Genomic DNA, 16,910 nt, shown 5'->3' on the forward strand with positions numbered 1-16,910 from the left:
AGAAATCTGAAGTTGTTGGCTAGATCTCAAGTTACTGATATCTGAAGCCATATCTGAAGTTGATTGTTATCCACTGATGTTGAAGTTGATTCTTATCCACTGAAGAGGAAGTTGATTATTATCCATTGATGTTGAAGTTGATTTTATCCACTAATGTTGAAGCTGATTTTATCCACTGATGCTTTAGTAGATTCTCATCAGCTGATCTTGAAGCTGATTCTCATCAGTTGAAGCTATCTCATCAACTAAAGTCTGAATTTTGAATATATCAAAATGCTTGTTGAAGAAGTTTTACTAAAGATCTTATCTGATCTATTCCATATTTATCTTAGATCTGATGTTTATCTCTTATGAATCACTTCCTATAAGTTAGAGATTATCTAGAATATTCTCATTTCCTACCTTTATGGTATGTTGTTAGGTTTTATTAGTATATATATATATATATATATATATATATATATATATATATCAGATGTTTTTGTATGTCGAATGTTGATGATTTGTATTGTATTTTGAGAGATAGAGAGTTTGTTGAGAAAAATCTGAGAATTATGTATGAGTTCTTAGAAAGGATTCAGAAGGTATGTTCTTTCCGAATCATTATGCTTAAAACGAAAAACCGATAAATAAAGTATGTTCTTTATTTGTTGAATACTTATGTTCTTTTATTTCGTGATTTTATTGCTTTATACATAACTATTTAGATTTCTGGATCAACATGTTACAACCTCTCTCTATGTAATAATGGTGGAGCAAAATTAAAGACATTGGGTCTTGAAAGTAGATGAAGACCCAATCCTCCAAAATAAAAATGCCATAGTTCTAATTATAGAGGTTACTTAACAGGGAAAATGTGTATTTTAGAAGATTTCATTGGAAAACTTTGTTTACTGATGTTTGGGAGTTTGCAAGACTATGTGACGGATGTCAAAGAACAGAGATCAATAGTCATCATGCTGAAATTCACCTCATCAACATCATTAAGGTGTTGTTTGTTTTTTGGAAAAAAAAACTTTTTCAGACCTCTTATTGTTGCGCAACGCAGCACACGCGCAACACTTTTCATCTCGTAGCTGTTTGTTTTTCAAAAGTTTTCGGATTAAAAAACCTCTACGCATGTTATTCTTGGCGCAGCACTTGTTTTGCCTCTTCCTACCTCTTCCAACCTCTTCTTCTTCTTTTTTTTCTTGCTAAAATATTGATTATATATTACTGAAATCTTATTTCACATTTTTTTCGTTTTTTTTTGTTTATTCTTGTTGAATTTTTTTTTCTTTTTTTTATATTGAATAATAATAATTTGTTGATGAAATATCATTATTTTATGCTAAAATATCTTTATTTTTTGTTAAAATATCATTATTTTTTTGCTGAAATATCATAAATTCTTGCCGAAATGTCATACATTATTAAATTTTCGGTATTAAAAAACTATTTTCGGATTATAAAATCAGTTTATTTTAATATTTTAATATCTGCAGCAGCATGCAGATGTTAAAAAAACAAACACGCTTCTTATTACAGTCTGCAGCCGTTTGATCCACATCTTCTACTGCAGAGGGTTGCAGAGGTGGTCCGCAGACTTTATGAATTTTTGCTTCAAAAAAACAAAGAACACCTAAGCTTGAGTTGTTCAATATATAAGGATTAAATTTTATGGGTTATTTGTACCTTCAAATGGTAAAGATTATATCTTTGTGACATTTGACTATGTATCCATTTTGTAGTGTGAACTAAGTTGGTACGATCATTAAGTTTTAAAAATATGATGAGGAAATGTGTATAGAATATAATAAAGTTGATTAAGTACCTCTTCTAATATAGATGGACACCAAATTGATTTTACCCTTCTTTTTCCAATGAATAGGATGTGGAATTCGACTAAATGTGAGAAAGAAAGAGACCATTTGGTTAAACGGTCACGAGTTTGACCAAAAATGAAAATAAAAATATATATATATATATATATATGGGTGTTTGGGATTGCTTTTTAGCTTAAAAAATCATTTCCAACAAAAATGATTTTTTGACTTATAATTTTTTCCAAAAGTAGATTTTAAAATATGCTTCTATTAACTTTTGAAGAAACAAACGCTAAAAAAACAAAATTTACCAAAATCACAAATTATGATTTTTAAAACCATAACTTTTTCTTTTTGCCAAAAAATCACTTTAAAAAGATTTTTATAATTATTAAACAATTTTTCAAACTTTTAGCTTTTTTTTAAAAACCAAAAGTGCAAATAGTAATTTTAAAAGTTATCCCAAACAACCTCATATTTGGATAACATTGCATGTTAAAAGAAAGTAGAGGGTATCTTTTACAATTTACTCAAACACACCCGTTGTTCGTCATAGTCGCCAAACCAGCCCTGGACCGAATCTGAGCACCATTCCTCTTACCCTCATCAATTTCCGGTGGAAGCTCAAGCAAAAAGGTGCGTAAACCCTAATTTTATGATGATCTCTATGTTTATGTTCTATTATACTTTGATATACCTGTTTGTTCCCTAATTATTTCTGATCCGATTTCATCACAAATGTATGTGTGGGTTGGAATCTGGAAGGTAACGACGTTGATTTTGTTGTCGGCTTAGGGATTGCAGTTTAGATCAATTTGTGATGGCAAGTTCGATAGACGCTGCGGGAGAACCTATTCCGACATCGGCGGTGCTAATGTCGGCATCGAAGCACATAGCGACCAGATGCAGAGGTGAAAATGTTGCCTTCCTCAAGTGCAAGAAGGACGATCCCAATCCCGAGATATGCCTCGAGAAAGGAAGACAAGTGACCCGCTGTGTTCTGTCCTTGTAAGTATACATCTTTCCATTCATCTTGGTCGTGTGATTTTTCATAGCAGATGGAGAGACCTATGTAAAATGGAGGGACCTATGCCTTTGTCTCATTCGCATCTATCTATATGCACACAGAAATCAGTTAGACTTCTGCAGTTGCTTCAATCTATGATTCATTTTAAGTTGTATCAAAGTTTGGTTTGGGAACTATTGCAATCGTAATTGCAGGTAGATACAGTGTCATCTTGCTTCTTTAGTGAAACATGTTAAGTTCAGTTCCCTGATTTTCCCTTTTTGCTCAAACAGTCCTTTCTGCGATGCTATATATATCTTGGTGTCAAAAATCCTATCTGATGTTAGCTAGATAATACCAAATCTTCAACTATCTCTGCTAATCTACTCCATGAACCATGAGTCAAGATGAGTCACTTAGAGCCATATGCACAACCAAAAGTTCTGCTCAATCCAAGGTGGTACTTAGAGTACATATCTCTAGAAAATGACTGTTCATGTACATAGTAGGGGTTTCATAAGTGCTTGTAGTATTCACAACAATCAATTTGGTTCCATATTGAAAAGTTCAACTCATATTTTTTAAGGCAAATAGTCCACATATTGTGCAACTTTGTAAGTCTGTTTACAACCCAAGACATGAATGCAATTTGTTCATGATTTAGGCATTAATGTAGTGTTATAGGCTGTTGTTTCATTGAAATGATTGTGTGTAGGATCTTTAGCAGTGAATAGAAGTGTCAAGGAACCCTTGGGACATAAAACGATGATAGAAGGAATTAAAAAACACACAACTTGTTTAAGAATTGGGATGGAAAATTAGAAATGGTCAACTACTCAACTAACCATTGAACTCTCTATAAACATCTTCATGTCATAGTATGTATTCTTATAATATCTACCTTAATAAAACAAGAAACCCCATGCTTAACAAAAGATTTTAAGTTTGCATTTGTTGCGTTTGTTACACTGGTCTGGGAAATTTTGGATGATGAGGGCATTCACGTCTTTTGCACAAACAGGAGATTGAGAGCAAGCTCTTGTCCTACTTTTTTTTGAGGGGGACAAATTTACTTTTTCCTTGTAATTCCTCAATTATGTATGTACATTGATTTTTCTTATATTTAGCCCTATTTTTTAAACATTTGCCCTAAAAAAAAAAACAAAACTTGTTTTTACTTTGTAGGCTGAAAGATCTACATCAGAAGTGCACAAAAGAGATGGATGCTTATGCAGGATGCATGTACTACAATACTGATGAATTTGAGTTATGTCGCAAAGAGCAGAAGGATTTTGAGAAAGCATGCCCATTAAGTTAATTTAAGAGCATTCTTGATTATATAATTTCATGTTGCTCGCTCATAATAAATCATTCTGGTTGACTCTTTGACCCAGTTTTCCCCATCTCATGCTCTTTTTCATGCACTGTATAAGATCAATTGACTTCATTTTTCTTCTTCTGATTTGTGTTGATTTTGAATGTGTTATATTTGTAATAATTTCATTTGAAATGGCCATGGGAGCTAAATAGTTGCTACTTTTTTTTTAAAAAAAAAAAAAATCATATATATTTTTTTATTGTTTTACAAGTAGAATGGTTATTTGACATTCAAAATTAAGTAAAAAGGGTAAACATCATCCTTACTGGTAGTTTGGTTTGTAGAATTAATTATGGAAGTAATTGAATATGTTGAAATGGAATGAAATTTGATTATAGAAGGTTAAAAGATTTCTTAGGCTGAGTTTGAAGCCAACTTTTTCTCGACAACATGTTCAAGTGGTTGTCATGTTTAACAAAAGAAAGTAATAAATTAGATTTTTAAATAGTTACTCTACTAGTTTTTCAAGAGTTTTTTTATAATTCTTTCAAATATACACTTAATTAATCATATAATCATAAGAAACTCATTTTTCTAAAATATTTTGTTGTACTTTTATATTTTCCAGCTAGTTTTATCAAATGTTATTTTTTATAGGATAATTTTTTTATTTATCACTTAAACAAAGACTCGTTGTCTATTTAAATTAAAATATTTCCTTATATATATATATATATATATATATATATATATATATATATATATATATATATATAAGAAAGGTGAAACCCGTGAAAAAAATGAAGCATTTTGATTTAATTGAATTCCACTCATTTAACAATCAAACATGCCACAAAATGAGATAGTGGATTCATATTCCGTTACCCAAGTAGGTGATGTTCATGCTTAAACTTAAGACCTTATTTTGTGGGAAATATACAAAATAAAAAGTTCAATATTCCAATTAAAAAGTTTGCAACAATGAAACAAAATGCATCATCCTTATGCTAAAACAAAATCAAGAAAGAAACTATAAACTATATTAACTATTTAATAAATATTTAAAATAATTGCCTACATGATGATTAATAAACATACACTCGGTAATAGTCATATAAATATAACAAGGAGTCTTACCTAATATTATGTAGAATCAAAGAGATAAAAGGAGGGCTAATATGGAGTTATCAGTTAAAGGAACGACAATAAATTCAACCACAAGTTGTTGCATATGTTTTTCACAGGATGAGGCAACTTTAATCTAGTTGTCTAACGTCATATATAGTGATGTTTTATTCTGAAATAAATTAATATTACTCCAATAGTATTTTATCATTATAATCGGGCAAGATTCTCATGGTATTTCGACATTGTAAATTATTACAACACATATTTCTTCATATTATAACACAAATATCATAAATATCATGATACAACACATATCACTTCATAGTAACTTTATGTTGACGTATCTTTAAAACGCATGTATTCTCAGGACCATTAGCAGCCGGAAGAACTCGTACGTTGAAGACCCTTGAAACTTTTGATATTTGTACTACTTTTCGCCTGTATCGTGTTTCGATACATTATTAGTAGATAATGACAATGTAAACTTATTTTCATAATAATGAGAGTTTACGTTTTGTAATATTCAATGTATGTGCAACAACTGTGATCCATGACTACGTCACACAACCCGATGTTTCCACCGTCGGACGGGGGTATGACATTAAGTCAGTGAGATATGACTTAACAGAGTTATAGAGTATGTTCCCACATTCGCATGGATATAAAGATCATAGAAAACATGTTAGAAATGAAGAAGTTATGAAGGTTAGAAGTTGGGACAAAAATGTCCCAAAGCTGGAATGGAATCGACTAAGAGATGCTATCAAGCAGGTACCACGACATAGCTTACCGCGGTGCAGCGAGTGATGATTAGGATTCAGACGTATTTGTCTAATGTAGAGAGAAATAGTAATATACTTTACCCCACGACGGGATAAATAGGTGTCGCAGCGCGCTGACCAAAGTAGGATGTCATTGAGGAAGAGCATCATGATGTCGCAAATAGAACAACACGTCTTGGCAATTAAGTGACTACCTTCGACGTCCAATCAAAAGGTCGTTGCATCGCGGTAAACAAACCACAACGACACGGTGTCGTATAGATTAAACCCCTAATCAGCCTCATTCTCGCCAAAAACACTCCATGTTTCTTAGAGGAAAAACTCCGATAATTAAACATCAAAGGCTTATTAGGTAATCATCTCCTTCATCTTTAAGCTCTTAGGGCATTAATGGTGATTAATGGAATTAAGTTAGATATGAGTGATTACTCTTAAGAAGATTGTTAATTGATGTCATTAGTAGTGTTTTCGAAGCTTTGAACAAGCTTTATGTGTGATTTCAATGGTGAAATATATATGTGTGAAGTTAGGGTTTGAAAGCCTAAACTAGTGAATATGTTAATCAATGCATTAGATGGTAGATTATGATGAATTAAGTATTACGGGATGCTTAATTCAATAATTAGATTGAATTTAGAAGTAGAGGATGAAATGTTAAAATTATGATAAATTAAGTGATCATTTTGACATTTAGAAGTAGATAAGCTCTTAATAAGATAAGACAAGTTTTAAGGAACTTGAAACGTTGTATGAATAGGCCTTGATAAAGAGGATGAGTTAAGATGCATCAATTGAAGAAAGGAGCCAAGAAGAGTAGTTAGTCCTCGCTAACTGATAAGGTGAGTTATAACTATCACATACTATCTCTCTATGTTGTTATATATATATATATATATATATATATATATATATATATATATATATATATATATATATATATATATATATTGTTGGGAAAATTTAGGGTTTGTGGTGGAGATCTGGATACCAACTTGGATCGTGATATCACTTTCCGAACTGATATTTCTACCCTATGCCTGGGTTACAAGAAATTCAGCCTAGGATAATCCAAGTGGACACTTACGTTTCTAGGCACAGAAAACGTAAGCCAATATGCTAAAGGGTTCTGTGAATGTGTGATGAAAAACGAGAGCTAAAGAACGTCACTCCCTTCTGGAAAGGAAGAGTTGTTTATATATTAAACACGATTAGGGTTTCATTAGGGTTGGGCTGTCATTAGTTGCTTTGGAAGCAAGTAATATTAATCCGGATTAGGGATACCAAAACTAACGAGTTTCGTTAGTTTTACCATAATCACCCTCAAGTAATATTAATCTGCCCCTTGGACCCCGCTAGGGGCGCTGCCCCTAGACCCCGCCAAAGGGGCGATGCCCCTTTGGAAACCCCGGACCCCCGACTAGTCGTCGAACCAGCTTCTGATTCGATCTTATACATGCGTGCACTCCGCACAACCCCGTACATATATTAGAGTACAAATCATGAAGCCCCTTAGCTCACATGTTAGTTCCAGTTACTTAAAATGACATGGTGACACTAAAATCACCAACATATATCATGTATCTGAGCATGTGTGTATCACCAAAGTATGTAAAGATGTATGGAGAAAGAACAAGAATACTATGAGTAATACCCTTGAGAGCAGATAAAGAAATTATGAGATTATAGGTATTATAATCCTATGTATGAGTAGATGATGAGATAATGTATCTATGGATACCTAAGGGTGAAGAGAGTCATTCCCTCCCAACCCACTATCACATAAGCTTTTCTCTTTCATTTCTTTTTCATCTTTCGCAACCCACAACACATTGAAACCCTATCTTTCCCAACTCACTCAACCTACTTGCCACATTATTATTTTTTATTTAATTAAATTAGAAAAAAAGAGCATAACATTTTTTTTCTAAAATAATATTAAAAATAATAGTTAATTAAAACAAATATTATTTAATAAATTATAAAACAAATATAAATTATCAAAAAATATTTGAAGTTTATATTGTTTTAAAAACATTTATAATATTTGCTTTATCATATATCTTGTACCATATAATTAAAAATAAAATATGCATAATTTATTAAAAAAAATAGGATAGAAAAAACAAATAAGTATGTTTTAATGAAATGTATAAACTGTAGCGGCTAAAATGTAACTTTATACATTAACTACTTTTGTACCTAAACCTATTTCCTAGAGCCGACTCCATCTTCTTCCATCACAATCTAAATCTCCACCCATCAAGACTCTCTTTTTCACATACTCTAGCATCGCTGAAAATTTGCTCTCCTCTTCGTCAAAAAACAAGAAATTGGTAAAGAATAGAAGAATTTGGTAAAGAATATATATATATATATATATATATATATATATATATATATATATATATATATATATATATATATATATAGAGAGAGAGAGAGAGAGAGAGAGAGAGAGAGATGAGGCAACTTCACTCACGGGTGCACCAACTCGCTCAAACAACAATTACACCAAACCGCTTGACCCTCTAGCTCGTCGGAATCGTAAACCGGCAGTACTGCCCCATACCAGCTCCCTAAACCGCAACGACTCCCTCCCCCCTAAGAGATTTAAGATAGAGATAGAGAATGATTATACGTAATGTAAACCATAAGTGTATGTATCTATGTTTATACATGATGATACTGTGTAAAATACCTATATGTCACTAGACATAGATAAAGACTAAGTACTTAATGAGTTAAGTACTAGATGTGTAATAGAAGATATCTTGACGAGATAAAGACATATTGTTCATGGGACAAGTATTAGGTATGTAATATGCTTTTATTATCGTTATTGAAACAAAGAATATAAAACTTGATGAGATAGATAGACATATTGTCTGTAGGACAAGTTTAAAAGTACTAATATATTTTTATCGTCATTATTGAAGCAAAGAATATAAAGCTTATGACGGGATCAAGTATTAGGTCATTAGATTTAGTGGTGCAAGCTAATACAACATATTTTTGTTCCTTTTATCAAAGAGTATAAAGCTTGTCATGGGATAAGATCTGTATCTATTGTTATTTCTCTTCACACCGAAACAATTGAAGCCTCATAACTCATCTATAAATGCAAATACAATGAAAGAATCAATATAGATTCCCAGAATCAAACTTCAGAACCATGTTAGAATTGCTGGAAGGAACACTAACCTACTTCTATTAATTTCTTTCTTATTACCTTTTCAGTTGCTATAATTGGGCTTAATTTTTAAGTATAGCATTTTTTGATAAAGAAAAAAACAAACAACACATTTTGCCCCATGCGAAGCACGAGTTTCATTCTAGTTCACAATCATTAATTGTAGGAGGTTGATTTAAATAATAAAAAATCTAATCTAAGGGCGTGTTTGTCACGGAGCTTTTGGAAGCGTTTGAAAGCTTCTAGCTTTTAGTTTTTGACAAAACGCTCTCGTTTAAACAAAAGGCTTTGTTTGGCAGTACGAGCATCTAACTTTTAGTTTAAACAAAACGCTCCAAATTTAAAAGCTACTTCATGTAGCGTTTAACAAAACGTTACTGAGCTTTTGAAATCAATTTCCATAATTCATCTTAAAAATATATTTATATTTTATTTATTTTTAAACAATTGTCATTTTATGTAATTTTATATATTGCAAAATCTTTCAGCTACTTTTGGCAAACACTCATATAACAAATAAAAACTATAGCTTCCAGCTACCAGCTACCTGTTACGCACTAACAACTACCCGTTTCCAGCTAACAACTACTTTTGCCAAACATGTCCTAAATACTTGTTTATGAATGTTAAATGACCATTATGGACCAACTTGTCCATTACACCACCATATATGTTTGCTAGATGTATCTTAAGCCATCGCAAGCTTGAGGTTAATTTGGTTATTTGTTTACGGTGTTGGAAAAATGTTCTCAATGATGCCCAACAATCCTCCTAATAACAATAATATAGAAAATAAATGAACATAAGAATATAAATGAAAAAACTTTACAATCAGAGAAAAACCACATGCTTCTAGAGAGAACGATCAATTGTATAATAAATTATTATAGTCACATAGATTATTCTCTCAAGCCTTTTCTAAATTATACCCACATTTTCCAAAGTTTTTACTAACAGTTTCTATACTCTAAAAAAAGAATCAAACACTTCAATTATATTGATTTGGGTGCTTTGAAACCAAAGTCTTGGATTCATTTTATAAGCTTGGAGTCATCCTAAGCTTTATTTTTCAACCGATGTATGATGTAAACCACTACTCATTGATATGAAATGATAAGATAATCATTTACATATGGGCGTGTTTGGCAAAACTAGTTGGTAGCGGGTAACTGGTTGCGTTTTTTTAAAAGCTACGTGAGATACCTTTTAGATTTTGAGCGTTTTGTTTAATCTAAACGCTAAAAACTTGTAGTGTCAAACGAAACTTTTTGTTCAAAACAGAGCGTTTTATCAAACGTTAAAAGCTCTCAAATGCTCCTAAACGCTCTGTATCAAACTCGCCTATAGACTCGTGTCTGGGTAGAGATGCACATGAAAATTAGATTCACGGTATAGATTTGATCTAATCCGAAAACCGGGTCCTACCAAAACTGTTTTTTTGACCAAACCAAATCAGATAATATGATAGACCGGATTAAAATTGATTCATTGTTTAGAATCAAAAACATATTAAACCTCGGATCGTAAACTAGATTGGGCCTAAACCGGTGAAAACTTGGATCATTCAAATCAGTCCAAAACTACAATGGGAGAATCGAACCAAACCGAAACCAGATCGAATCAAAATCGAATTAGATCGTTGTTGACGTAATCAAAACTGGATCAGATCCGGATCCAAATCTGGATCAGATCGGATTGCAGTTTGTAGATCTCTATTGACAGGAAAGATATGTAAAAAACATCCGGATCTGATCGGATTGCAGTTTGTAGATCTCTATTGACAGGAAAGATATGTAAAAAACAAATATTTCTTTTATCACGTTACAATAGGAAAATGACAAGTTTGAAGCAAAATTAGGAGCTGGGAGATTTTTTTTTTATTTAAGATAATGTATATAAAATGCTAAAAGTTGAAATACTACTGTAAGTCTATCGACCATGTTAAACCATGTTCCAAACCATGGTTTAGTCTTTCATGGTTGTAAACTTTAACTCACCACTCACCATCTAGTCAGCCATGGCACCTGGTTTGAAAGTTGACTCAGAGTCAAAGCTAAAAGTAGCAACCGGTTTTCCATGGATAAGTACAAACCTCTGTCATCACACGTCACTCCAGATCGTATTGTGCATACACCAGCCGTACTAACACCCTTCAACAGTTGTTCTTTCTCGTCGACATTCTTCTTTCCTACCCTACCATCTTCATCTCCCAAAGTCCTTAGGTCTTCTAGGGCACCGCGAATCTTAATAGCGATTGGATTTGTTGAAGCTTCAATCGAATTGGGTTCGGTTTGTTAATCGAATTGTTTGGCAGCCCAATCGGGCAATCTAGGTAAGTAAATCCCCTAAACTATCAGTATTTTATTCATCATTGATTTTGATAAGTTCATGTCGTACGATCTCGATTTTGGAGTTTCAGTTCCTGTTCCTGCTCCAATTATTCGTTATATTCATATCCTTCATGTGCCTAGTTGTTTGACTAGAAATCTGGGAATAATTTTCAGTTCTCATGATTCGATCCCAAATCTCTCGATTACATGGGAGTTGAAAGACGCTGATTGAAACATTTTCTTATTCGTTTTTCAAAAGCGGATCCTTTGTCTCCATCCATCTTTAGACTGATTTTGACTTTTGAATGAAATTGACAAGGATCTTCTACTCCATTGGGCTATATTCAGTTATACACCATGTTTTTTCCTATGTGACAAATGGGGCCTAAATGACTTTTGCAGCAGAGCTTGAAACTCGAAAACAGTTGACATGTGAATATTCTTATCATTACTTTTAAGAGCTCATTGATGCTTTTTTGACCATTTGGTTTTATTGTAATTTCAGGTAAAAAGATGGGTACATATCTCAGCACTCCTAAAACAGAAAAATTCTCTGAAGATGGTGAGAATGGAAGGGTCAAATATGGTTTATCATCAATGCAAGGGTGGCGTGCAACAATGGAAGATGCTGTAAGTAGATAATGACTTCCAAGTTTTAAAGATTTCCTATATGTGGAACATGTTTATTTCTATACATTGAAGCCAACTTCACTTATTCGAGAGTATATTTTTAGAAAGTAAAGTTGTAATGTAATAAAATCTTTACATTCTTGAAAATTATTTCATTTGTTTGTGTTGTTTAGCATGCTGCACTTCCTGATCTGGATCATTCCACCTCTTTCTTTGGTGTATATGATGGCCATGGAGGTGAGTCCCAATAAATCACTTAATAATTCCAAAGTAAAATATTACATCATAATATCATATACACATAACACATCCATGCCATGTCATGAATCTCATCAGGGAAAGTGGTTGCTAAGTTTTGTGCAAAATATCTTCATCGACAAGTGCTCAAACATGAAGCATATTCTAATGGAGATATTGAAACCTCTGTAGAGAAGTCATTTATCAGGTGACTTCATATCTTTGAAATTCTTGTGATTGTCACATAGACTTTAAGTTTATTTATATTATTAATTTATTTATTATGAAGAATGGATGAGATGATGAGAGGACAAAGAGGGTGGAGGGAGTTATCTATTTTGGGAGATAGAATAAACAAATTCTCAGGTGTCATTGAGTCTCTCATATGGTCTCCAAGAGGAGGAGAAACAAGTCATCAGCTTGATGAATGGGCTTTTGAGGAGGTACTTTTTCCAAAAATAGCAATGTACTTTTATTATTTTTATTTTTACTTATAATAATAGCATATTCTATTTGTAGGGTCCACATTCTGATTTCACGGGGCCCACATCCGGATGTACAGCATGTGTTGCTGTCATGAGAAACAATCAACTGATTGTTGCAAATGCTGGTGATTCCCGTTGTGTAATTTCCAGGAAGGGTGAGGTAATAAATAATAATATCAATATAAATTTAAATAATATCAACAATCTTTCCTTTATTATTATGATAATTGATAAATATACAAACCAAGTTTCATGTAAATAAAAATTGCAGGCATACAATCTTTCAAGAGATCACAAGCCTGGGCTTGAGGTTGAGAGAGATAGGATACTAAAAGCAGGTGGATTTATTCATGCGGGCAGAGTTAATGGTAGTCTTAATCTTACAAGAGCTATAGGTATTTTACCTTTTTACCCTTGTGCTTGTGCTTGTGGACTTTTATCCTGTTATTTGTTTTATCTTTTTGCTTAGAAATGCTGATGTATTTCCGTTTATTTTTATATTATAGTATCCTTTTTTTTCCTTATTAGGACATTATACTTTGAAAAATCTACATAATTTTGTAGTATCAAGGCATTGTACTTTGAAAAGTATACCCTTTTTTTTTATCAAGGCTATAATTTTTATTAGGACATTAAGGTGAATTTATTTGTTGATAAATCACATGCTATCAACATTTTAGTTTTTAGAGTATTTCAGTTTATGCTCCTACCTATTATTTGGTTTCATCAAGAATTATAGGATTCGTATTTTTTTGGGTTATATTTAGTTTCGTTTTTTTTTTTTGGTGTAGTTTGCAAATCATTAAATTACATAATGGATTTATAATCTAGCCTAATAATTTTCTTTTGATAAATATTTGGTTTTCCAGGGTGGGTTTTGATTTAATTTTTTAGATTTGGGTTCTTAGATGTTGGTTTACTTAAATATGCAAATCATTATAATAAAATTCTTTTCTTAAATTGGCAATGGCCCATTAATATATGAAGTGACCTTTATACAAATTAACATTAAAGACCCTATGAATCACAATGGCCCATGTTAGCAAAACCCATTAGATTCCTTCATTTATAGCATTACTTGTGCAGGTGACATGGAATTTAAGCAGAACAAGTTTTTGTCTGCTGAAAAGCAAATAGTTACTGCAAATCCTGATGTTAACACTGTAAGCCCCTTTGCTATTATTATATAACTCATTGTTCTTTTTTTATGTTTGATATAAATTTTATATTTTTGTTTAGGTTGAGCTTTGTGATGATGATGATTTTGTTGTGCTGGCATGTGATGGTATCTGGTAAGGGCAGCTTCTTTAGTTTTCTCCAATATGACTTGTTTTTTTATTTATGTAATACTACTATTTAATAACCAATTATTTTTCTTCTAAACTAACTTTCTCTTATTGCTGAATTATTTAACTTCATTTATTCAGGGATTGCATGTCAAGCCAACAATTAGTGGATTTTGTTCATGAGCAACTGAAATCAGTAAGTTGTTTTTTTCCCATTAAGTGTTGTCTAGATAACGTGCTATCTGGATAAATGTCTAAAATATATTTGAGAAATTAATATAATGGCACATCTGAAAAAAAATAATCAAGGGCAAATTTGTAAAGATTAGGACTTAATGAGGAAAGTCCGATTTCCCTCAGCCCTTGACTGACCAATGTACTTTCTGGATTAATTAAAAAGTAAACGCTAAATGATGTATGTCTGTTGTATGGATTAATTGTTGTAAAAACATAATATGTTTCTTTTTTCGATTAATTGAAACATCTCAATATGAGTAAATGACCATTTTACCCTTTTTGTTTAAAAGTGATGCTTATTTGAGAACTTTTATAAACTAGAATTATAAATAACTGATTATAGTGTTATAATTTGGGGATTCGAACTCTTGGAATCATACACAAAAGTAAATGACCATTTTGCCCTTCTATTCAAGTGATTATGAATATCCAATGACTGTTCATTTGAGAAAAACTAAAATTGTAAATGACTGTTTGTAGTTATAAATTGGGAGTTGTAAGTTCTAACTATTGGACTTGTACAGGAAAGCGAATGACCATCATACCCTTGTGTTTAAAACTTAAAAGTGATGATGAATGTCAAATGACTGTTTGTATGTAAATTGTAATAACTGTTCATAGTTATAATTTGGAATATACTAACAGTTGTAATTATTATTATTATATTATACAGGAAAGTAAACTTTCAACAATATGTGAGAGAGTGTTTGATAAATGTTTGGCTCCATCAACATCCACAGGAGAGGGATGTGACAACATGACCATGATTTTGGTGCAATTCAAGAAGCCAATTCAGGCATCTACTACTACTACTACTGAAGCACAAGAACAAGAACAAGTAGATGAGGGTAAACTAAAAAATGCTGCAGATGAATGAATGAATGGAAGCTAAAAGTGTATGCCCCAAAAACGAATGAATCATTCTAGTGTTTGTTACTTTGTTGGTATATATATGTTGGTAGAAGTCACACTACCTCAAACCATAGACCTTTTAGATGTCTATAAATCTTTTTTTCAAGTATTTTTCGCTTTGAATGTAAAGGAAAAGTCATTTTCTTTGTTGTTGGTAATAATGATTTGACTGGATGCTTTGTAGGGATATTCTTATGAATAGGACTAGGAGGGTATTTATGTCTTTTATTAGATAGGAGAGATTGAGGCGAGTTTGTGTCTGTCCACCTTTCATGAAGGACTTCACATTGTACATAACATATGGGTCCGGTATATCAACTTCGTTTTTTTCTGTTATCTTTCTAAATTTCTGCTAAAAGTTAGCAGATAAACCGCTATGGGTGTGTTTGGCAACGAGTTTTTAGAGGGTGTTTGGGATTGTTTTTCAAATAACTTCTGGTTTTTCAAAAAGTCAAAAAATTCAAAAAGATGTTTGGCAATTAGAAAAATCTTTTTGAAACTAACTTTTTGTTAGGAAGAAAAGTGGGGTTTTTTCAAAAGTCATGAAATACTGTCTTTTTATGACTTTTAGCCACTTAAAAAGTAAATTACATCAAAAAGTCAAAATTTGTTAGGCAAACACTTTTTAGAAACAACTTTTGGTTTTTACCTTCTCAAAAGCTAAAGTCAAAAAGGACTTTTATAAATCCCAAACACCCCTTAGGAGGTTGAAGCTTTTAACTTATAAAAAAGAAGAATTAAGGAAAATGATTTTTTTGAGAGTACGAGTTAATTTTTTTTTTTTAAATTTTGTTATAGGAAGTTTTTAAATAAAAAACTACTTCAAAATTCAAACAGCTTTAAAAAAAACTCTACGTATTATTTCAAAATTGAACTATTTCAATTAGTTTTTAAGGAAGAAAAAACCCTATCTGTTAAAACAAAATTACCTAGTTGCCTTTAAAATACACATTTGTTTATCAAATGTCATTTTATGTAATTTTACATCTTTCAAAAGTTTACAATTGGTTTTCCAAGCACTTTTACACAAATAAAGTTATAGCCTTAAGATTCTAACTACCAACTATTTTTGCTAAATATACAATACAACTAGTATGTGTGGGTACGATGTTTTTTTTTAATATGGTGGTATATCCTTGCATAAGATGTCTCGCATTTGACTTTAAAGAGATCGAGTTGCCTTTAGCTCCTTATGCTAGCCGCCTAAGAATATCCATTATGGTAAATTCAAAGAGATCCATGAATTTCTTATACCATAGTGTGCTCAAAGTTCATGCGAGATTGTATGGATCCGATGAATGATCACTTAGTAGAGGTGCATATTGGCGGTCCTACAACGGCCCCAAGTCAATTTTGGAACAATCTATGGTTTTTTTCGGGCCAAATCGGACGGTCTCGTGTCGGTCTTTAATTGATCAGGTTTTTTTTCCCGGATCGGTCTCGGTCTTTTTATCTTTGTGTGTGTATTTTCGGTTCGCTTTCTGTATTTCTCTGTTTTTCGGTTTCGATTTTGAGTTTTTCCATTAATGTTGTGGTGACTTGGTAAGGCATGTGGAAGATATGG

The 16,910-nt window shown here is 32.0% G+C and overlaps 2 protein-coding genes across 4 annotated transcripts; both read left to right on the forward strand.

Moving 5' to 3' along the window:
* The first annotated feature begins 2,294 nt into the window (after positions 1-2,294).
* LOC145117806 (NADH dehydrogenase [ubiquinone] 1 alpha subcomplex subunit 8-B-like) lies at positions 2,295-4,347 on the forward strand. Of its 3 annotated transcripts, none has more exons than XM_079054134.1 (3): positions 2,295-2,441; positions 2,610-2,813; positions 3,997-4,347. In XM_079054134.1, exons 2-3 carry the CDS (start codon positions 2,626-2,628, stop codon positions 4,127-4,129), a joined length of 321 nt encoding a protein of 106 aa, XP_078910260.1. In that variant the 5' UTR covers positions 2,295-2,441; positions 2,610-2,625; the 3' UTR covers positions 4,130-4,347. The 3 variants fall into 3 exon arrangements, with proteins under 3 accessions (XP_078910260.1, XP_078910259.1, XP_078910261.1); XM_079054133.1 differs by having other exon boundaries at positions 2,304-2,441; positions 2,601-2,813; XM_079054135.1 differs by having other exon boundaries at positions 2,322-2,441; positions 2,571-2,813.
* A 6,929-nt stretch (positions 4,348-11,276) lies between these two features.
* On the forward strand, positions 11,277-15,682 carry LOC145115392 (putative protein phosphatase 2C 21). The gene is made up of 11 exons (XM_079051681.1): positions 11,277-11,561; positions 12,065-12,189; positions 12,363-12,426; positions 12,526-12,634; positions 12,716-12,869; positions 12,946-13,071; positions 13,183-13,306; positions 13,998-14,074; positions 14,151-14,203; positions 14,339-14,393; positions 15,108-15,682. Exons 2-11 carry the CDS (start codon positions 12,073-12,075, stop codon positions 15,309-15,311), a joined length of 1,083 nt encoding a protein of 360 aa, XP_078907807.1. The 5' UTR covers positions 11,277-11,561; positions 12,065-12,072; the 3' UTR covers positions 15,312-15,682.
* Positions 15,683-16,910: the final 1,228 nt, after the last annotated feature.

The sequence above is a fragment of the Lactuca virosa genome, chromosome 5 (genome assembly GCF_052849685.1).
Source record: "Lactuca virosa cultivar CGN04683 chromosome 5, Lactuca_virosa_CGN04683_v6, whole genome shotgun sequence".
NCBI lineage: Eukaryota > Viridiplantae > Streptophyta > Magnoliopsida > Asterales > Asteraceae > Lactuca > Lactuca virosa.